The 24,000-nt window shown below is 40.8% G+C and overlaps 2 protein-coding genes across 4 annotated transcripts in view; both read right to left on the bottom strand.

Annotated features, from left to right (window-relative positions):
- LOC112567045 (ornithine carbamoyltransferase, mitochondrial-like) overlaps positions 1 to 17,535 on the bottom strand; it is a 29,301-nt gene extending 11,766 nt beyond the window's left edge. Inside the window, exons 1-8 of one of the 3 annotated variants that reach the window (XM_025243536.1) lie at positions 17,369 to 17,535; positions 15,688 to 15,811; positions 14,200 to 14,281; positions 12,430 to 12,517; positions 8,608 to 8,761; positions 6,176 to 6,298; positions 3,862 to 3,915; positions 3,393 to 3,542 (exon numbers count right to left, since the gene is read on the bottom strand). In XM_025243536.1, the coding sequence (XP_025099321.1) occupies positions 3,393 to 3,542; positions 3,862 to 3,915; positions 6,176 to 6,298; positions 8,608 to 8,761; positions 12,430 to 12,517; positions 14,200 to 14,281; positions 15,688 to 15,811; positions 17,369 to 17,481 (888 nt within the window). In that variant the 5' untranslated portion in view covers positions 17,482 to 17,535. The remainder of the gene's footprint in view (positions 1 to 3,392; positions 3,543 to 3,861; positions 3,916 to 6,175; positions 6,299 to 8,607; positions 8,762 to 12,429; positions 12,518 to 14,199; positions 14,282 to 15,687; positions 15,812 to 17,368) is intronic. The other 2 variants (XM_025243538.1, XM_025243537.1) reach the window with 2 other exon arrangements.
- Positions 17,536 to 18,346: 811 nt separating this feature from the next.
- LOC112565930 (general transcription factor II-I repeat domain-containing protein 2B-like) lies at positions 18,347 to 19,351 on the bottom strand. Its single transcript, XM_025241829.1, has one exon. It carries the CDS (start codon positions 19,349 to 19,351, stop codon positions 18,347 to 18,349), a length of 1,005 nt encoding a protein of 334 aa, XP_025097614.1.
- Between the last annotated feature and the right edge of the window lie 4,649 nt (positions 19,352 to 24,000).

Below are 24,000 nucleotides of genomic sequence, written 5' to 3'. Positions count from 1 at the left end.
TGTCACGGATCGACCCATGCACATTAGCCATAGGCTCGCTAAGGTTTGTTTGAATGAAAGTGTGTTAGAATGGAATAGGTTAACGAATCTTCTGGAGCAAGCAAGCATTGTGTTCATGAGAATCAAGCTGGTATGAACTGAGCGAAAGGTAGGGCTTCCAATAGTTGCAAAGGAAGGAGGTATCATTCTACGTTGGTGACCCAGTATGCTAACGTTACTCCAACAAGTCTTCATTTCCTTGGAGGAGAGTGGGAGGTTAGGAAGGCTTCCAATACAATGTTGCACCCATCAACACACAGAATTCAAGTTGCCACCAGTGGCTTCAACCCAGAGAGTGTGTTCGTCTAATGTTACGATCATCAAGGTGCCCTGCCTAGTGTATAGAGTAAGGAAGGATTCTGAAAGAACTTTCTAACTGTAAATACAGGCATTCTGACATTTAGTAGTTATCGGATGGAAAGACTGAAACTCTGCTGAGAGACTCTAGCCTGAGCCAATTAGAGAAAGAAAACTCAAGACACTACTGGGCTGAAGGTATCACCCGAGATATAGTTAGGGTTAGATTAGAAAAAGAGGAATTCTATTTTTATAAACATTAGTGTCGTTTGAATTTAATATTGATGCATTTCTCTTTCCTGGGTGTGACCATCTACCCTTTGGGTAGGTAATCCTTTTTTCTGTATTTTTGATAGCTGAGATCATTTGGAGACAGCAGTTGTTCATGGTCGGTGAGAGTTTCTCAACGTTGTATCCAATGAAAGTCCTTGATCCAGTCAACTAAAACATGCTATTCAGGCAGCCCAAGGCAATCATTGTGCTTTGTTCTTGAAAGAACGTGCAATTGTTGAGAGTTGGTAGATTTGCTGCTTCTTAACATGTAAGCAGGATTTTCACAAAAACTTCTAATTTAAATAGACTCACTCTCCTGTAATGACAACAAAAAGAATAAATATGAACCAACACGTCTGTCCCTGATGGCTACTAGGGGTGGGCTAGTTGCACAAGAACCCAACAAAGATGGAAATTGCAGCATAACTGTAGATTTTATTAAGAGCTTCACTCAGTGGCTGGCCTGCCGTCTCTCCACTCTCATTTCCAAATCCAAAAAGCCTCCTTCAACTGATAAGCTACACTAGTTATCCTATCCCCCTCGAACGCTCCAGAAACTATCTCCCTCTTTTTCCACAGCCTTGCTAAGCAACCTCAACCTTTCCCTGCCCCTGTGACTGCAGTGGCCACCCCCATCCTGCACTGTCTGATCATGGTCTTCCCCAGTGGGTGTGAGCTTTTACAGTGTGGTATCTCAACCAAAGCCAGGCTCTCTGTGCACTACACGCACAAAAACACAAGAGAGACAAAATTCCTGTGGCTCTGTAAAGTTAATGGGAATGCCAGGTCATTTTTCTGCTCAATGACATTCATAAATAAAGGTAAACTGCTGACAGAGTAGAATCTTGTGCTATAAAGGAAGAATGAAAATATCTTATCAGCCTGTGCCTGACCACTATCCTAGCAGCACTTCTTATTCTCTCAAATTTATGTTTCTGTCAAGTTCAAATTTATCAACCTTTTTACTATCACCTAGTTGGAGCCCTCACTGTTCATTGTAATACTAAAAGGGGATTTCCCAGTACTGCAAAGTACTTGCTATTTACATATTTCAAAACCACTTTTGGCTCTAAACACTCTACAGGCTCAATTTTGAGCAGACATTTTCAATCAGATCATCAGAATGCCTAAAATACCTAAAATTACATCATGACGTTGGGTGACAATAAGAACTGACATTATTTTCATCAGAGTTTATGTTACATGGGTTCAGTACACGTTTGTTCATTTTCATGAAGTGATTTGTTGGCTTATCTCGTGGATTCTAAGTAGCCTTTTACTCTAGTCAAAGTATGCTCTCTGTCTATGTGTGCATATGTGTGTGTGTGATGTAGGAAGCGCAAACTAGAAGTGGAGGCATCAACTATCATTCTAGGGAATTGAATGAAAAGACTTTACAGTGACTGCATGAAGCTAAATCCTAAATCTTGTTCATGAAGGCCCGAATACTAACCCCTTACATGTGAACTGAAAGATACACACAAACACTCTCCTACTTTTAAACTGGTTGAAAGAAACTTTTTTTATTTGCTGTTTCCAAAGGCATGATGAAAAGATGTTTTGAAGTGCTGAAACCTTTACACACTTTGTAGTATCATCTGTTGATCATGAAATCTAGATCATTCTTCCAAAATCCAAGTTTCATTAACATCACATTGTCAGCAAACTCTTTGAACAGCTGATGTCTGTTGCTGGATATATGGCGTATTCCTATGCTTTATTTCTAAATGCAGTTCATACAAACACACATACTGCCATTTTCTTCATTCTTTTGCTCTGGGGCAGAGGAGTTGCTCCACCCATATCACAGGGACAACCTGCCTCTAATTTTAGCCCTGGGTCTGGTGTTGCCACTACTTCATAACTACTGAAATACGACACCTGCCCTGGATCTCCCCATTTTGCTCTAGGGCAGTGGCGTGCCATAGCTTCATAACTATGGTCTCTAGAAAGTGCAGTTGCTGTTCTGGATTGCTTGTGTGCATGGACAGTATTACAACTGTAGGAATCTTAGGCCCCTATCACTGGTTTCACCTGGGTTAGGGCAAGGACGTGTATTGATGGACAAGACTCACTCTTGGCCTCTTGCGAAGTGATCCGCTTTTAGTCTTGGTGAGCCGTAAAGAAGAATGTGAATAAACTGAAAGCTATGTCGTGTAATGCCTCATTTTAGCAGTTAACTGGAAAAAATCATCTGCCAGCATTCCAGGGATATTAGTTCGTGGTTAGGGTTAGAATTAAGGCCTAATTACCCCATCATTCCTGCTTACCATGAATACCCCTTTGAGCTCCAGTCATCAAGTATGACTAGGATGTCCTCTTTTTACGACCCTTTCTGGCTGATTGTAGAACTTTTCCACTTTGCTATCTTCATATGTGGAAGTCGGAGCTTAGAATTGGAGACTGGTGGAGACTGGTGACATTGTGAGGCAAGGCAGAAATGTGAATGGAGATCTGCCTGCTGGAAATAGGTGAACAGTTGATGACATCTCTGATCACTTTATTTATACAATAAAGCCTATGCCATGCTTGTCTTTAGTTGCACGCCAGTGTACCACTGCTTTGTCCTTCACTATTTCCTTAAGGCATGTCCATCTGACTTCTGCCAAGCCCTCAGTGTCATACCGAGGCAGACAATTTTAAAAATTCCACGTTTTCCAGATCTGAAAAATGGTCTGCTATTCCCCCTTAAATATTCTAGTCTTCCAAAACTCTGCAATAATCCTGTATAAGAAACAAACAAACAAACAACCAAGGTGAATAGAATGGTGAGAGCTATAGACCTTGTGAGACACCTGATAGCCCTGAAAAGCCTTAAGTCGTTCCTTCTTCTCTCTCTCTTGCCCCATGCTGATCCATGTGTCTGTGATAACTGCATCGGCTCTGTAAACAGCTTCTACAGGGTTGTTGGTCATCAAGATCTGTGCTCCGCTCTACAAAAATAAAATCAGATCACATACACGCACAAAATCAACCTACATGCAATCCCTAAAAATATTTGGATAGTAGGTTTATTTTCCAACCTTGCCTTTCTTGATAACAGTTTATTTATGATATCCAAAAAAAATAGTATGGAATTGTTGTGTTTGGCACCAAAAATTCTTTAGGCCTTGCACAATCTTAGATATTCTACAAATACTTTGTATAACTCCTTGGGCCTTTTATGCCTTCAAAATCCAACTTCTTCTTTGACAGGACTGCTGAGGGTATTTAAAAGTTTGCCTTAAGATGTTCACAAAGATCCTTACTGACCTTGGCGGCAAAACGGATAGTATCTTCCAGAACTGTTGCTTTTGGTTCATAACCCTGTGGACAACAACAACTATTACTGTCAAAAGCATCCAGTTCATATAGCCTTGCAGACAACAGCTAATGTCAGAACCAGTCAGTTTACATAGTAGAAAACCAACATCTAGTTCACTGAATAACCCTGTAAACAGTAAGTAAAAGCAACCATTTCTAAACCACCTTCTTCTTTGCTTATTCAAGAGTGATATTGCATGAGAAGAGTGCTGTACAAAGTTAAAGTATGACAAGATTACTGTATAAACAAAGAAAAGGACTCAGTGACCCTGAATATCCTGCACCGTGACAGTAGCAAAATGGCAGACAGTGCCTCGTTGCTAATGTGTGTGTCACATGAATGAAAACAACCCATTGCAACACATTTTCGACCCTATGAATCCATTTTTTAAAACACTCCCAAAACACCAATTTTGGCATCAATTTCAGCTGTTTCCTCATTCTAGAAATGACCAGAGCATAAACTAGGCATTGGTTTCAGGGTTCAGATTGTACAACCAATGTCATCACCTGAATTGGTGATTGATGTTGTAGGAAATGGTGTTTTACACCAAGCCAGCAACTAAGGTTATATCACAGTAAGGCAGCCAGCCCTGTAAACAGATGCCACATGCAGAGAAAGAACAGTGTGCCTGAGATGAGAGCTGAACTTGGGACAGCCTACCTTCACTGTATTGGTGGAGTTAACCTTTGAACCACTAGGCCACCCTTCACTTGAAGCCAGGAGAACACCCATGACTGAATGTTTCCAAGAACTCCTTGCAACAGTCTACAAGGCTTTTGTTTTGCTCATCTGTCAGCAACCTTTGCAGCCAGCAAGCTGACTTCTTGCTGAAGCTCAAATTGTGATGGAAGATCCTGTGAAGACTTATTGTCGAAGGAATTATCAGCTCCATCCCCATAACCCTGATGGTCACACTACCATAGGTTTCCAGGAATTTACGAACTTTGTCAACTCTGGGTCTCTTGACATCTTAGGCCTTTGTTCACGATGTTAATGATCACAGCTGAACTGACCATTGCCAAGCTGCCGAAACCAGCTGTTTTAGATGGAATATCATTGCCATAAGTTTCTTTCAGATCCTGCAAACTGTCAACAGCCTGAAAGCCACACCAAAAGTGATGCGAAATGATCACTCGAAAGTCACGCGCTGACAGCACTGGTGGATCACTTGGTGGAGCATGCATCAATTTGCTTCTCTTCTCTATCCTGGGAAAACTGGGATGGGAAAAATTATGAAAAAAATGTGGAAACATGAAGAATCAGTCTAGTCCGCATGGTCTGCACTCACTGAAAGAGCGCAAAATACTGAAATCCGGTTGGAAGCAGCAGTAAAATACAGTTGGTGACCTTAGTCTACCTCAGGCTAATACAAGATCACAGCTGGTAAAGTTGATCAAGTAAATAGCACATGGAATGAATGAGTTGAAGTGACGATTAGTTCTGCATACAGGCATTGTGTACCTACAGCCAGACCGCAAGAGTAGAAACTCACAAGCTAATACATGAGATCAGAAATACACAAGATGCAGGATTTGCTGATGACATAAGGCTGCAAAGTCCCTCTGCCTGATTCTGGTGATCTTGGAACAGATATTAACAAGTGAGACAAGACTGTTCTAGGGAGAGATTGTGGAACCAAGAAATAAAAAAAAAAAAAAAGCCAAGGAGACTTTCAATAAAGGACTCATAGATATTTACACCTGGTCCTGATCATTCATTACAGAGATTGGCAGCAGAATTCAAAGCTTTTTATTTTCTCAAAATGCTTACCTCAGGACCAATGGCAATTTTGACACCAGAATTAAGTTTCACTTTTGTCTCTACAATGGAGTTTGGCTTTAAATAGCCACAAATGATACAAGTATCTTTTGAAAATATAAATCTTAGCAAAAAAGCTTTTCTTAGCTTAATTAAAATCTAGTTTGCCTTTTTATGCAGTTTCATGGGCAAGAAAATAAGTGAAACCAAAGAAAGTTTTAACGAAGTATTTGATTCATTTTTCTAAACCTTGAATAAAATTTCAATTCACCAACTGAATGCTGACAGTAAATAAGCGGTAAATGTTTGGCCATATATAAGCTGTAACGATTTGATGAGTGTGATGAGTTGCTAGGGATGGTTGCGCCACATGCTCTTGCTCACTGCACATTGTCACAAGGCACGTTTGTCATTTCACAAACTCATACACATCTTGCAAGCATGAATGGTTCTGTTATTTTACATGATTGATAATTAGCCTTATTATCACACTGGGCTTACCTTGGGTGTGGCGAAACTGAGGTCTATGCCCAGCTTGGAGCAGCCTATCATCAGGGAGTGCAGTACATTGTTGCCATCGCCAACCCATGCAATCTTTAGTCCCCTCAAGTATCCAAAATGCTCCTACATGAAACGTACTGCCATGTCACTAATATAAAGTGATCTTACACAAAACTTCTGGCACAGTAGTGTTGTACAATTAATTACAACACCAAGCTATACTGTAAAATTATGTCATTTCCACATGCAATAGAAATGAACTTTAATAATAATAATTTATAGAACATTGTTCCAAAACATTTTGCTCTAAGTGCTTTTCATAAATCATATATAGACTAGATCATAAACAATTGTGTACCCATATTGGCATATAACAGACTCGCTCACTTCTATAACAGACACCCACTCATACACAAAGTAAATTACAGACACACGTTATGCACGCTCAGGGTCAGGACAGGGTCACAGTGAAGTCCTTGTTCTGGAAAAATGTTGTCTTAAGTTTAGACTTAAAGGTGGTAAGAGAATCAGATTGACGAAGGCTGACAGGTAATCTGTTGCAAGTTGATGGGGCTTGGTAGGAGAAAGATCTCTGTCCATAGTCTTTGTCTAAGTCAGTGGGACTCACAGATGCTTGGTATCAGATGAGCAAGGAGGTCGCATGGGCATATAGATGGGAGTAAGTTCGGAGAGGTACCAAGGATCGGTGCCACAAACAGCAGAGTAAGTCAAAGTAGAAAGTTTGTAGGCTATAGGGTCCACGACTGGCGCCAGTGAAGAGAGTGAATGATAGGTGATGTTAATATCTAGATGTAGATGAGGCAAGCAGTGTTAGTCTGGATCCTTTTAAGTCTGTCAAGAAGATACTTGGAAATTCCAGCTAAAAGAGAATTACAATAGTCCACTCTCAATAGCACAAAGGCACAGATTAGAGCTTTAGTAGCATTGTTGGCAAGATAATGACGAATGGTACTGATTCTACAAAGTTCAAGGTAAGCAATTCTGCAGACTGAGAAATATGCTGATGAAAAGTCAGACTTTGATCAAGAATGACACTCAAGCTAAGAACAGAGGTAGTGAAAGGAATAGTTGAGTTGTTTATAGACAGAGACTGAGGGAGCGAAGGATGAGATAAATTTCTTTGGACTCCATATGATATCTATAAACACTAACATCTAAAGCAACACTGTGACAGTGATATTTATAATAAGAAAAATATCTACAGCTTCAATGTCATGGCAATGATCTGTATACACAGATCTCACAGACTGCAAACATAAAGTGATAAGACTTTAATGAGCCATGAGGGTGAGAGTGAGTGGGAATTGGTGTTTTAAACTCAGCCAGCAACTCAGTCTATCAGAGCAAAGCAGCCAGCTTTGTAAACTGATGCCACATAGAGAAAAAGAAAAGCATGCCCGAGATGAGATCTGAACTGATAGCTGCCAGTCCTCACTGTTTTGGTGACAAGCACTAACTGTTGCGCTACTATTGTGCACTAAATGTTGTGGTCACCTCACTTCATAACAAGATGAAATAGCATACACTGTGTATGTGGTGGTCCTGAAAGTAATTTGTGCAGACATCTGCCTGTTCACCTCAAGTGGTGTAAAGTGTGATAAGCCTAGCAAGAGGCAGGGCTGACAATTGTGTCACCCTTAGTCACCTGTGTGTGAAGGTGCAAGCAGAAATGGGCTGGAAAAGCTGATACAAGACAGTGTTGTAGGGTGACTTGATGCAAGTCCAGCCAATGGAGAAAGGGCTCTCTCTCTTCCTAAACATAGGCAAAAGGATCCACTGCCTTGAAGGAAATCTAGATAAGGGCTAAGAGAGTAAACCTCTACAGCAAACTGTGATTTTATCCCTCAGTGAAAGCATCACTAGGGTTCAAAATGGCATGTCTTCACAACTAAGGGAACCCATCAATCTACAAGCATAGAAAAGATAATGGACAGCAATATACAATGCAATATCCAGCTGGACTGGCTGAAGGCCTGAATGTCCCACTGGCAAATGTAAAGTTGATAAAAGAATGAGCATCCATTAGAATATAAGATACTTTCCACATTACATTTTATGTGGCAAGGTAAAATAACCCATTGTGTCTCACTGAAATATTGTAGGCCTGTCTGAAGTCAGATAGCCGAGCTTTGGGGAAACAACAATGGACCAAAGATACAATATCTGGTACAGTGGGGAAAGTATCAACATGGTGTAGGTTTCCTTATGGTCAGAGCCATAATCAACTGCACACTGATTTCAAGCAGCAAACAGCAATAATGACTAGGCTAATCCGGATCTGGTACACTAAGTGCACACATAACCAAATAATATTATTATATGCTTGCATCTTATTTGTTAAAACTTTGGAACTAAACCCATTTATAAACAAAGAAATCACAACCCAGAGTGTTGTGTGATAAGACAGTTACCTGTAATGTGATAAGGTCAGCTAAAATCTGTAGCGGATGATACAGATCACTAAGACCACTAATGACTGGTATTTTAGCCTCATCTGCCAGAATTTCCAAATCTTCCTGATCAAACACGCGGGCAAGTATGACATCGGACATCCGTGACAGCACTCTGTCACAAAGCAAATGCAAATTGAGTTTAAATAATTATATGAAAGTTGCTGTGTTAAAAACACATCAGACAATTAAAAATGCTTGAAAACTACTGCTTCCTTCTAAAATACTATCACGTAAGTGTACAAGAAGCAGCTAAAATTGTTTTTTATGTTAAGCTGAAGGAATCTTGACGCATTCTAGACCAGTCAATGCAGGCTAGTTGACTGGTGACATTAACATTTATCACTGAGTCATGCTGTCAAAGCTTGTCTTAAATGGACAAATGTCATAGAATGTCTAAGTTTGGTAAAGCTATGTGTGAAGGTCACAGCAAACCAGTGGTTTTGTAGTGGATGTTTAGGACATTGAAACTTAGGTCAACATGGGAAGCCCAGGCTTGTTTGCTAATACAACATTGGAAGTCCTGGCCTGTTTGCTAATACAACTTAGATACAACAGATTGATTGAAATGACATACATGTTAACATACATCTAACCAAGACTTACACTGGTCCTCACAGAAAATGAAATGACTCATACATGTTTTATGTGTGTATATATATATATAGCTTCTTCAACTTACACTGGTTGTTACAGAGCATGAAATGAAACACACATGTTAATATATATCTAACCCTGACTAATGAAATAACACATTTTACATGTGTGTATATATACTTTGACTAACACTCGTGGTTAGTAAAAATGGAATGGCAATGCTCCTTATACATCTCTATTGTCTGTTTCTGTTCATAACTGAGATAGAAGTTTTGCTTGGTTAAGTAATAAACTAAACAAAATAGTCACAATGATTATTCTAGCAATGATTATCAGATCTGTGCACACACACACACACGGTATATTTGTTAGTTCTGTTGAAGAGTGATATTGCAGTTAGTATAAAGGACTTGGCAAAAACACTCTTTTTGGTGGCCAGTTGTTTTCATCTGGGAGGGTAGCATTTGGAAATGGTGGTATAGTGAGAGGGGGTTTGTGATAATACTGACAGCCCTAGATAGATCAACTAATTGTGTAAAGCCAATGATTTTGCTGGCAATCTTGACCACCCTCATCAAGCAAGCCCTATCTTTGATGGATAGGAGACTGAACCACACTCACAGGTTAAATGTGTGAATGCTTTTGATCAGGCTGAAATACACTGATTCATGTACAGGGGAACCAACACCAAAATTTCTCAATTGTCTTAGCAGGAACGGGCACTGATGTGCTTTCCTGAAAACAATGTTAAAGTTTTCCTGCAAGGATAGTTGTCTAGAACTGTGCCAAGGTACCTAAAAACTTTGCACCTGTTCTATTGTCTCACTGCCAATAACCAAAGATGTATTGAAATGTTTATTTTCCTGCCATCAAGGACCAATTCTTTAGTTTTAGAGACATTGAGCACCAGAAAGCTTTCTTCAAACCACTAATGTAATTTCTTAGAAGAAAATTGCTAGTCAGCAGGTTCTCCTCCTTGAGCTAAGCAATTAATGGCATATTGTTTGCAAACCTGATTAATGATAGGTACAACTGGAAAGATCTGTCTGCTCACTGGTGGACAGAAAACGGTATCAGGGACAAAGCACACCCTTGCAGGGTTCCTGTATTGATGATCAGAGTGTTCAAGACTATGCTCCCCAAGCTGAATCTGTCCCAAAGAAACTCCCTTATCCAGAACACTAGGAATATGTTGATGTTTAGGGCTAGAAGACATTCTAATAGCATGATAGGAACTGGGGGGTTGTGCCTCTGTCTGTTGGTAGGCAGGGATTGTCGCCCTTACCCGTACACTAGATGGAATGTGTGAAAGTGAAGACGTTTTAACAAAAAGCATGCATGAGTGAGTGAAAGGTTCACTGAACCCCAGGTGTATGGGGAAAATAACGAGCTTGAGTATTCCCACACCAGTCTTTGAAGGAGAGAGACTGTAGAGAATTTTGAGTAGAAGAGATTTGGGAATTGAATTCCTTGACTAGTCAAGGAATTACCCATGAGAGGAATTGCCTGGAAGAGGAAAAGGAATTACCCAGGAGAGGAAGTAGCTGGAAGAAGGAATTAACTAGGAGGAGGAATTACCCCTAGAGGAACCACCTCAGAGAAGGAGAAGACATTCGGAACTATCGAAAGAAGGAAGACGTTTGGAGTAGGATCTTCAGCAGCTTGGTGTATATGCCTAGTCAACACCAGCTGTGCCTGGTTATTGTGGTTATTGAAGTTATCGTCACCAGCCGGGTGTTTCTGCCAAGTCAGCACCTGGTTCAAGGACTTGGAAAGTGTATTGTTGGCAGTCAGGTGTGTCTGCCTAGCCAGCACCTACTGATCAGAAGTTGGAAAGTGTGGAAGGATATTCAAGGAAAGTTATTCGAGGAAGATTATTCACGGATGATTATTCGAGGAAGTGTAGTTGTGTGTTTAAGCGTGAACGTCTCTGGGACATCATCCAAAAACAGTGAGTTGAACTATTTTGTTAACTATTGGAGAAACATTTGTCTAATTAAAAGGAACGTAAGAGAGGTTGAAATTCATTCATGACATTAATATGATATTTATGGTTTATAGTCACGTTTATGCATTGATGTTGAGTTGTGTAAACTTAGTTGCCCCCCTACAATAAATACAAGCTCCCGCATAATAGAGGAGAAAGCTCATGTGCAAATCTTTGTACTTTGTTGTTAGAAAGAACACGTGTGGGACAGAGTGTGTTGACAGTGACTTGTTGTACCCGTCCCCAACAAAGCAAGTGTGGCTGAATGGTATTAAATGCTGATGAAATGTCCACAAATAAAATATAAGTGTATGTATGAGTGCTATCTAGGTGACTTGTTGCCATACGGTAGAGCACGGGGAAAGGGGCAAAGTGAAAATGGGGTGAAAACATGCGTACATTCTCGGAGCTCCCAGGCTTGCTTAATAACTTTTCCGAAGGTGGATATTAGCGTGGTAGGAAATATCTTTGTGATCGGCTTCAACTTCCCCCAACAATGAGGTGAATTGCCGGTGGTTGATGACATAAGATGTATCAGCCATGTTGTTCTTAGTGTACTTTGTCTGTGTTTAACTGTTATGTGCTGCCGAATTCTGACAAGTCAGTTTTGATAAATTAAATTGCAATCAAGTGAACCTAGGTTTTTAAAAAACAAAAAGCTAGTGCACTTCACAGTTTGGCAGATGGGCCAGTCCAAAGACATCCGAGAGCCATACTTTGCCCAACCTTGCTGTAGAGTCAACCAAGCATCATCTAACATCTGTTTGCTTTGTACGTAATCTGATGAACAATTGCCCTGACTAGTTGGTTGCACACCACCCTCTCCATGCCCTTTGCAAGAATAGGGGTTAAGGCTACTGGTCTGATCATATAGTTCTTAGGGATGTGACTCTTTTGGAATAATGATGGGTTAGGGTTAGAAGGCCTTCCACAACTTAGGACAGAATTAACAGTTCAGGAACAGACAAACAAATGTGTACATATTGGGCACAGTTGCTGGGTGCATATATATACATCTTGACATTTACCAAAACAGGAATGACACATACACATCATATATTTATTTTTTTGGCTAGCACTGGTCATCACAGATAATGGAATGACACAGGCAAATTATATCTTATCTCCATCTTTGACTCACACTTTTCTTCCTTTCTGTTTCTCTCAATTTTTCTTTTTTAAAAAACACTGATCCTCACCTTGCTGTATCTTTCATGGACTCGTTAATACCAATGTGGACATCTTCAGGACCCAAAAAGACAGCATTTCCTCCAAGAAGAGTCATTCCTGCATGCATAAAAATATACAGGTTCTACTTCTAAGATGTGTACTCTACATCTTGTCTACATTTACCAGGTGTTTTAATTCACAAGAGGGGGGTGGTTGTGTGTGTTTCTTACAGTCTTTATCATTTTCAGCACATTCACAAAACATAAAAACACATCACATTCCTCTGGATTGGTGAACTACTTTTGATAATCACAAAGGTAATTATGGATACCAATAGCTTTACTATAAAAAGCATTTTGTTGATCAAAAGAACAAAATATTTAATAGGGACTTATACAAAATTGCTGTCTAGCTTTTTGAAATTCCAATCATAGGGTATGCTCTTGCATCTGATAATAAAGCAGTAAAAAGGCACAAAATTACAAATGAAAAGTGCTGAAGGCCTAAGCATCACATCTAATAAAAATGACAATTCCACGATGCTTTTCATGTGACATAATGATCAATAATTCCATGATGCTTTGCACATGTTATAATGATTAACTTATAAGACTCAGAAAGTCAATGTCATTATGTGAAAGTTTATTCATTCATTTCCTGAAGGTGACTCACTTTTGATGTCATTTGCCTGAAATTTAAGGACCAGATGATGTCAGGAACTGACTTTTTTATACAGCACCTCAATAACAACTCTGTAAGAAAACAAATAGTGTCCGTGTGTGTGTGTGTGTGGTTAACAATGATGTTCTTTTGATAGCCTGGTGAATTGCAGGTAAACAACACTTACTGGTGAATGGCACTTATTCATGCTGCGCGTTATTAATGTTTAATTATTACAGGATACACCATGTTGGTCTTGTTTCATTTTCAAAGCTGTGGGTACTGAAATATTTTAAGTACTTATAGAAGAAGGTATATTTTGTAAATAATCTACACCACATCTTGCCGGTGGAAAAGAACAATTAATGTAGGCTAGCGGTGTCTTTGTGTCGATTATTTTAGGATATTCTTCTGCATTTTTACATGCAAATAATTTCATTTATGAACCAATTATAATCCAAAAAATAAGCATGTCCTTTTAACATTTGGTTTGCGAATGTTAAAATGATTTATTCAAAGAATCTTTAGACTGGAAACATATTGTCACATAAACTAAAAGTTCTTTTTACTGCTTGTCTGTGAAATTATCTTCTATAATTATGCAATTATAACAGCTTCTATACAAATGCCATAATAACTTTCAGCTACTTTTCAAAGAATTCCTTCCAATGGCAAAGCAAACATTCATCTTCTCAACATGAATAGCTACACTATGGGGACATTCAATGAACTCTTTGCTTTGAGACTAGCTTTTATTATTCTGTATGTTTTATTTTTTGTAAAACACTTTGAGCTGGCCTTTGATGGTGGGGTAGTGTCCTATAAATAAAAAATTATTATTTTAAATGCCATTAACTGTCAAATAACATGAGGTAAGGGATCTCAACAAGTGAAAATTACATGGCATTATGCATAATAGACACACGTGGACACACACAAAATCTAAGAAGCTATCCTCTCAAACTTCAGAGCAAAGTTGCATGAATCTACCATCATTTTCTGTCTGAGAACTGGTCATTGCTGAACATCTTCAAGCTATCCAGGTCCCGCTACAAAGTCTTCCACCAACAGAAGTACAATAATCATGACACTAACAGCAGTAAGGAAAGGTGAACTATCCATGTATAACAAATTTTTACCTGTCTCAGAAGACAGTCGCGTTCTTGTGCTTCGCTTCTGGAAGATCATTGACAGAGACTTTCCTGCCAGTAGTTGCAATACCTGTAAACACAAGATCCCAAATCTATGCTATCAAAAGGAAACTGGTTTGTAAGGACATGTTCAAGAATGCATGTAACTGGAGTACTCAAACGTTTTCTTTATTAACGTTTTGCCGAAAATCCCAACGTCTGTTTCTGTTCCTAATGGAGAGACCATGAAGCAAAAAATAAAGAGGACATAAAAGAACACTTCCAATGAAGGCTAGTTAAAATCAATTTACTCTGCTATCTTTCTTTGATTGTTGCGATATCGTGATGACATTGGCCATGTTTATCACTAACCGTACCACAGTTGTCAGGAACGAAATCCGGATGGGAATGAAGGAAGTGGATCTTTAAAGCCATATTGCAGCCAAATTTCTGATACTGCATCAGCATGTCTTCTACTAAGTTCCTTGTAGTTTTCTTTCCTATTATTCACAAGAAAGTTTGTAGACACTAGGCAAAAAGCATTCCATGCTTGTTTCGCATCACTCTGCAGCAAGTTGTTGAACGGGTCATCTTTGAAGAGCTCTCAAATCTGAGGACCCACAAAAACTTCCCTCTTTAATCTTTGCCTCGCTGAGTAGAGGGAATCTTTAATGCAGGTTTCAGAAAGCTGGCAAAGTCTGGTCCATGGCTTTTGCAAAGTTTTTCATTAAACCTAGTTTGATGTGAAGGGGTGGTAGCAGAATTTCGTGAGCCTCCACCAGAGCTGGGTTCTGGATATTCTTCTCTCCAACTGCTACAATTTTTGTCTGCAAATCCATTCCTTTCTCTAGTAGGCCAATTCCTTTGCTCAGCTATCCTGCTTAAATAACTTGTATTTTGTATATCCCTGCTGCAGTTCCCTTAAAAGGGCTACTATCTTCAAATCACCACAGAGGTGCTAGCTGTACTTGAATGGAGTTTAATAGCTGCTTTAAGTTATCGTACGGCTCTTTTATGTTGACAGCATGCATTATTGGAATAGATGGAAGACGGTTTATATTGTGTAAAAGCACAGCCTTAAGACTCAGTTTTGAAGAGTACAAATAGTGTCCATTCTGGTGGGTCATGAGTGATTTCATGAGGCCCTCAATATTGGAACAGATTACCTTCCTTTCTGAAGAAAGGCTCCAACTGATGGAAGTGTTTTTGATATGAAGTAATTGTGATCTCTTCTTCTAGAAGATTCCATTGTTGAAGTCTTGAGCCTAGCAATTCTGCCCTGTTCTTGGATAAGTCTGAAATTCGGTTGGGTTTTTCAGAATGTCCGAAATTAGAATTTATGTCAATCCATGTGTGATTTTAATCAAAACTTAACGCTTCATTTTTATAACAACCTAATGAAACACTACATTGTTAACATGACAGCAATTGTGAGCTTAATTTCATATCTGATTCAAGTTAACATGTAATCCATTTAAATTTCTCTAATAAACCTACTTCCCCATTAACTTGAATACGTGTTTTTAGATCACTGGCCGTCCACAGGAGCTGCTGAATTTCCTCCCCACGTAGATGTTTCAAAGTTAGTAGATCACGACCAAGAAGTGAGCATGTTTTATTGCTGGAAACAAAAACAAACATTTGGCAGGTTTCTTCATAAGATCTTACCTCAGGATAAGAAGGAAGTGGCAAACACTGGATTCAACACATGTAATTACTAAGCTTAAAAATAACAGAAAGAGTAAAAAGTTGACCATGATTCAGTTCATAAATCAAATGACATTTTATATTTTCTTAAACAGCAGTGGTGTAGGAACCAGAGGGGCAAGAAGGGCAACTGTCCCCTAAGAAAAGATTCTGAGGAGGAAACAATATCTTTTTGATCCTTCTGTCCCTTTAAAAAAAAGTGCTTGAGCTGTGATTTTCACAAGTACGAAGTAAAAGAAAGGTAGAGGAATCACACAGGAGAGAGATAGACAAATGTAAATTTTTTATCTACAAGGGTAACAGAATAAGCAAAATTTATGCTTTTTGACATCTAGCCCTTGATCTAGAGAAAGGAAAAAGAAACATTACTTTACTACTAAATAAAGGCATTAATCAAAGAAGATAAGGTTTTGCTGTTTTTTTTATTTTTTGGCACACTGACTTGCAAATCTTGAATGTGATTAATATGATTATAAAGTTCATCTTATTCTGAATATTACATAATGTTTTGTGATTGCGATAAATGGTGAGTCATTTTTAATGAGTTTTTTCCTTGTTAAGAGTAGAGCTGGTTTGTCATTTAACAGAGAAAGCAGCATATGTTGTGATGCTACCCCCCTCTATGTGTGCGTGTGTGTCCGTGCATGTCTGCACTCACGCACCCCTCCTTTTTTTTTTTTAAAAGTGTGACAGTGCGAAATTGATCATTTCTGTCAGCATGGAGTTTGCCCCCCAAAAGCCAAGCATCTTCCTGTCATTGAACAATTAACAGAAAAAGAAAAATGAAGCCTGAAAATGTAGAAGACCCAACTTATTACCCGAAGTAAGATTAACGGGGTAAACTTGACATTACAAAAATATAACAAGTGGTTTACACTCGATGCACCAGCTAACTTCGACAACTTATAAAATAAGCACAACTACTGCTGATTCTATTTTAGGATCAAAGGCTGCTTGTGATATTTTTTTGTCACGTTAAAATTAAATTCAGAAATATGAGTTAATGTGTCTATTAAGGTCTTCTAGATCTTCTAGATTAGTTTGATCAGTGTGGAACCCCATTCTCATCAATCTCTGTCAAGAAGGAGAATGCTGCTGCACAACCACTGTTTACACATTTAGGTTACAACGCGACAAAGATGAAAGATAAGTGGGTATTAGTAAAACTGCCAGCGTATATCGTCAACAGTTATTGTTTGATTTCCAGTGACAAAGTTTATGTATTTAAAAAAAATAATATAGCGCATCTATTTCTCTCCCCTCCCCCCGACACACACACACACAAAGAACATATGCGTACATGCTGCTTACTCTCAATCAGCTGTATATCTCAGAAAGTTAGTAAAAAGTAACTACTGCTACGGTACCAGTGCTAGGCATCACAATCAAACTAAGAGAACATCTGTTAACATAAGACTAGCATCCGTTTGGTGGACAAAAGATAGCGTATCAAACAAACTGTTAATTGTACCCGCTGTACTTTTTAGATGTCCTGTTATCATCTTTTACCGGACTGCAAACTGATGTCGTCAAAAGTCTGGTTAATGAACGAGACGATCGAGCTGACGATATGATGAAAGACATAGTCAATGCTGGATGCCGAACACGTTTCAAGGGAGGCTACCCCATTTGTGGTGTTTGTGTAGAGAAGAGTAGCGTACCATTGGGGAGAAGTCCTTCCTTCCCACCTCCACAACCCTTTTAGCGTCGGTAGAGACGGGGTGGGTTTATTTGTAATATCAGGGCCGTGCTTAGGGGCAGGCAGACGAGGCATCTGCCTAGGGCCCCGCACATTTCATTAAATAACAACCGTGGCGATCGTGGTGTCAAGGGCCCCGCACATACCCTATGCCTCGGGCCCCGCGGGGGGTAAGAACGGGCCTGTGTAATATTCACTGTAAAAGAACCACTTACTAGCCCTGACATAGTACTTGTGAACTATCATGCCTTACATAGTTCTTTCTAATCATCTAAACCCCCTAACTTCGACAGGTAAAACTTGAGCACGATCCCCCATGGCCTTTTCGGCACTATAGGAGGTGCTCGGCAGATTAGATTACTCAGTATCGATCGTCCCAGATGTCACTACCCTAAATCTCTGGAGTCGTTACCGTTAAATCTACAGCAGGGGTCTCAAACTCATATTAGCATGTGGGCCGCAGTTGAAAGTAACAGTCAGTCAGCGGGCCGCACCACGAAAAGAAAATGTTTTTTCATTAAATTTTACGAACACTACTGTCACTGCAGTTAAATGCTAAAATAAAGTTTTTATAATTATTAATTACATTTAGTGTAGTTTATTACATGCACATGCAGTTTAGTTTATTAAAATAAGTTGACGTTGTCTCTGTCACTAATAAAAAAGCAGAAACTGTAGTTCCCCCCCAAAAAGAACAACTATAATTACTAGGCCTACTACAGATGGCTCGTCACTCATGTTTCTGTCCACTCAGCTGAGATCTTTTGGCAGAGACCAGACATCGACGTTAGGCCTGAAGTCGCGTGTAGTGGCAAGCCGCAAGGTTGCTGTCAGATGCTCATCAGTCAGTCTTGATCGTAATGCTGTTTTGTTGATCTTCATTCTGGAGAAAAACTGTTCGCAAACGTACGTACTCCCAAACATCGCTAGAATTCTAGCAGCTGTGCAGAATAAGTTTGGAAAATTCTCTCTAGGAAGAAACTGGTAGAAATCTGGAACTCCAACATCAACGTATTTTTGCTTCAGAACAGTGTCACACTGCAGGTCCAGTAGTTCCATCTGGACTTCCTCTGGAACGTTTTTCACATCAACTGCGAACAGAGTGGCAACAAGGGAAAACTGTGGTTCGAGAGCAGTGAATTGCTGAAAGCGGTGTTCAAAATCTTCCAGTAGTCTGGAGAGGATGTCTACGTAGTCTTTCAGGTGCTGTCGTTCAACCGTTATGGTCTGTAGAAAAGAGAAATGAGCCAGGTTTCCATCTGCCAGCTGAGTGGCCCACAAAGTCAGCTTGCTTCTGAATGATTTGATGCGGTCAAACATCACGGTAATCAGCTGCTTTGAGCCCTGTAGTTGTGAATTGAGTGTATTGAGATGTTGCGTGATGTCAGTAAGAAAAGCAAGATCCGACAAAAACATTGGGTCACTGAGCTGAGGTATGTCTCTGTCTTTCATTGCTATGAGCAATGCTATTTCCCGTCTCAGTTCAAAAAATCTCTGCATCACTTTTCCACGACTCAACCATCTGACTTCCGTATGATACAGCAACTCTCCGTATTCCGTTTCTAAATCAGCTAGAAATGACACAAACTGTCTGTGGTTGAGACCCCGTGCACGTATGAAGTTCACCGTCTTCACGACAACATCCATCGCGTTCTTCATTTGTAGACTTTTGGCACAGAGTGCTTCTTGGTGCAGAATGCAGTGTATGGCTGCAAAAGGTCCCGCCAAGCTGAGCTGATTCCGTTTCTCTACCATTAATCCAACAACACCAACCTTCTCTGAACACATTGCTGGTGCACCGTCCGTAGCCACTGAAACAAGTTTTTCCCACGGTAGCCCACACCTGTCAATACAAGCTTCCAGTTCTTGAAACACGTCACGTCCAGTCGTCGTAAGTCCAATAGCTCTTCAACAATGTTCAAGCTTTCGTCGACCCCACGAATGACAACGGCACAGTATGCGGTGTGTGTTACACCAGTACACTCGTCCAGTGCAATGGAATATGCTACAAAGTCTTTTGCAGCGGCAATCAGTTGCTGTTGAACATTTGTCGCTGACTCGGTGATCCTGCTTGCAACTGTGTTCGCAGACAAACTTATGCCTTCGAAGAGCTTCTTTTTCACGGGGCAGATAATTTCACACGCCTGTAGCATACACTCTTTTACAAACTGGCCTTCAGTGAATGGTCGCGATGCTTTTGCTATCATCTCGCTAACAACAAAGCTTGCCTTCACAGAATCTTTTAGTAGTTCCCTCCCTTGTGTTATTTTCATTTTGCTTGTGAACGGCGGTAATTTTCACCGCGGGAGTTCATCACCAAGCACAGCATACATATACACCGCGGACGTGGCCGCGGGCCGCACAAAAAATGTTTCGCGGGCCGCATGTTACTATTTTTGTTAACTTGTTCTACATCTTTGTTACTATTTTGTGATTTTGCTCTACATCTTTGTTACTATTTTGTGATATCAGTAATGGCAAAGTACTAAAAGACAATGGAAGGAGGAGCGGGGGAACAAAAAGTGACTACTGCGAGTGAATCTCACTCACTCACTCACTCACTCACTCACTTCCTCGTATTCGACATTACTCTATGTGTTCTTCGTCGTTGACGTCTCATCCGCCATTGTGTCAACCAGCCACCCGGTACCCACGTCATCTCATCGGCGTGTGAACACGTGACCTCGCTGCGCGGGTGTGCAACCAGCCTTAAGTGGAACAGCCAGGGTTAGGACCGGCGAGCAGGGGTTCACGTGACCAGCGGCCTACCCACCTCTCGTACCTGGACGCGAGGAGGGAGGGGGGGCCAGCTGGAGGAGAAGAAGACTGGTGTTTCCGCTGATTATATGAACACTGCGAGCGAACACTTGACTGGGCTGTGTCGCAGTTGTATTTTATTTGTAACCTCTTTGCGGGGAGGCAGTCCCCTGGTTGTTTTATATTTATTTTGACGAGTACTCGTAGGTGTATTTTTTTTTTTGATCCGTTTTTCTGTGGGTGTGTGTGGGTGTATGTGTATGCGTGTTTATACTTGTCAGTAAGTCACTCACTCACTCGTTTTTCCCGTCTTTGTCGTGGTTTGTGCCGTGCACGGGTTTCGATAGGTAAGTCGCTGCCTGCCTCCAGCCGAGTGTCTGTGCGTGTCAGGCCGGCTGTGTGAGAGGCTGTGCGCGTGCTTCCGCAGCCACTCACTCACTCACTCACTCACTCACTCACTCACTCACTCTTTTTTTATTTGTCACTGTCAGATTTGAACACACCACCTTTCAGTCTTCAGACCTCGTCTTTAGCCACCAGGCCACACAGCCGTTACCAACAACGTGTCTAAACTTCGTGAAGAAGTCAAGTTCGCCGTTTACAACAATGAACATCTCCGCTGAACCGAGACGCACACGCCCCAGAACCGGTGACGTCATCGACAACGAGGCTGCTGTTAACGAAGATGACTAGTGCACGACGGACCACAAACACCCTGCTACTGTCCCCCTAGGTACCTCCAACTGCCAGGAACACACACGTCATACTCAATGGAGTGAACAAGATCGGAGAGACAGACGGCAACAACCTACCCGATCCTCTCCCCTCCAGACATTGTACGCGTGGTCAGAGTTGCCTGCCCAGTCAATGGAGGACATCGAAAACGGACAACAGTACCCTACAAAGAACACCAACAAGAAATAAGTGACAAGATGGCCGGCCCTCCACAGTTCATGACAATTGCTATCATAATGTCGAGGACTTTGTGTGGACGGCAAGACACAAGCAAGACAAGGGAGAGAATAAGTTTCACTGACCCAGTGACTACGCGACACGAGGTGTCCGTGCTAACGGTCACCAGGACACAGCACGGGACTCACCCGTGAAAATATTTCACATCTTCAACTGCGACATCGAAGGTTTGCTCGTGAAAACACGATCCTGGCTTTGTACAAAGCATTAACGTGTTTTTTATTGTGTCTTACAGACATTGCTTGACGTCAGCAGTACACTGCAATGTTTCTCTGACTTCCAACGATACTTCAGTCCTGCTTCGACACTTACATCGCAAGGAAGAGCTGCCGGCCGATATCCTTGTTTTAGTAAAAAATGTATATAATAAGTTTTTGCATAGACTGCAGTGTACGGTTGACAATTTGATTTTATTGCAATTTGACACCGAGTTTAACGAGACAAGTTCTGGACTTAAACCCACAGATGAAACGCAGGGTTCGGAGACAGACCAGGAGGAGATCGCTCCTCGGCCCAGAACCGGATCCGCTGGGGTGGTATGGTTGCGGCACTAGGAGGAGAAAGAAGACTAAAAAGATAAGTGGGTTTGTGTGTGTGTGTGCTGCTTCCACCATTTTGTAAGTCTATGATCATGTTGAAAGGACAGTTACATCTGGACTTACAGGTCTACCACAGAGAAGTTAATATTCGAATACCACTTCTACCTACCGCAGCGTTCTCATGGCAACCTACTATTTCTACCTACGCATCTGGTTTTGTAACATCATTTCTCATCTCCATCTCTTCCCCAGAAGCACATTTTCCCGAGTTCCTCGACCATCTCACCGGAACATGGAGATGAAGCTGAGTTTGTAAGGTGGCCAGTGACAAATCACTGTCATGTGACCCCCAGCTTTCATGCTCGTTGACCAATGGTGACCTCGCCACCAGCTCTGTCCATTTTTCACGGTTCCTCAAAGCCCCATGGGGAGTTAATCACACCAGCGCTGTCCACACTTTCCATGTATCCTCCTCCCTGTATCTTTCCTCTTCTTCGGTCTTCTCTTCTCCACTTTCCTTATTGTTTGGGCATCGTGGTGTTGATTCCCTCTCCGATTTAAAACAAATGATATCACAGATGGTTGGCCTCTTCGAAAGTGAGACGTTTGCGATTTCTTTGTGGCTGTCGAACCTTTGCAGTCAGATGTTCTGAAATGTTTGTAAAGGAGACATATACCCACGGAGCTGGCGCAATCACAAAGACATTTCTCAGCGAGAAAATCGCTCTTGGTGGAGATCAGTGGCGGGCAAACAGTTGAAATGCGCACTGGGAGAGACAGGTTGAATCAATTCGGCATTAATGTCCTCCGCCGTCTTAACTACAAAGACAGGCTGGAAGATGTGTATGTGTGTGATGGAGGAAATGTGTATTTTTGATCACCTTTCAGAGACCGCTGGACACAGGATCTGTTTTGTCATGTGAAGTATGCCTTTGCTGTGAATGTGATTTGTGAACGCTCAGGTTGTTACAGTTCTGGGCGTGTGTCTCTGCATGCGTGCGTGTGTGGTGTGAGTGTGCTCTTCTTTCTCTTTTTCTTCTCTTGCTTCTGTCGTCAAGGAAGAGTTTTTGATAACTGTGGCGTTAGCTTAAAGAAGTGAGAGAGAAGGGTTGTCTGAGGAAGGGTTGTAGTAAAGGAGGACATTGACTGTAAGACGCATTGTGCTATCGCCAAAAACCAAACAAAAGCAGCAGCAGCAACAACAACAAATACATTTACACATCATCCCCTCGTCCTCGCAAGTACAATTGAATTGCTGGACATGTCATGAGAAAATTTCTGTTATTTCGAACGTTTTTAATTTAAAGGTATAAACACTTGAACTTTTCACCTTTTGTTTTACATGACTTTAAAGAAAGCAAATTAAATAAGGAAGAGTTTATTTTAAAGAAAACAATTTGATCCAAATCTGATGTTTTGTCCATGTCAGAAGGCTTCAGAAATTTCTGTTTGTGTCGTTGTCGCGTCGAGAAAGTCAGTGAAAATAGAAAGATTCGTTTGTCAAGGTAGCACAGTTAGTAGACATCTTGCCTTCTGGTTACAATGGTGCCACAGCTTCAAGCATTCGTCTTCACTAGTTTTGAAACTTTATCCTCGGGCTTTTCGGCAGTCGGCTAAATTTGTTGTTAGTATATACATTCTGGGGCCGCCTCATTTCATTTCTTAAACAACATTCCGTGAAACACGTCTCTAACATAATTTCTTGCAGAAGTGAGTTGTATGCTCGCCAGCCCATGCTTTTGGCACAGATACCTGCGAAAAAAACAGTGCTAGCTGCCTGGCAAATGTCTTAGTGGCAAAAGTTTTCGTGAAAATGATGATTTTTCTTTTTAAAAAAAAGTTTCCTGTAAAAGCTTCTACAACAGTTTTTTTCAGGGCTGTTCAAATGGTTTTTAAACTTGGGAATCCTCCAACCGTAGACAGGACCATCAAGTGTGTCTTTCGGAATCTGGTGAGATCCCCTCAAACTGTGTCTATCAACATGGGAATAGTTTGTGTGAGCTGCACACCTTGTCCCTCACCTGGTACAAGTAAGACACCCAGAGAATGACTGGCATCGTTACATCACAGAGCCTGGCGTCTACCATTACAAGAACAGTTGAAACTATTGTATTTTTTGTCCAACTTTTCTTTAAC

This window comes from Pomacea canaliculata, linkage group LG6 (assembly GCF_003073045.1).
Source record: "Pomacea canaliculata isolate SZHN2017 linkage group LG6, ASM307304v1, whole genome shotgun sequence".
NCBI classification, from domain to species: Eukaryota; Metazoa; Mollusca; class Gastropoda; order Architaenioglossa; family Ampullariidae; genus Pomacea; species Pomacea canaliculata.
This window is presented reverse-complemented; position numbering and strand designations above follow the sequence as displayed.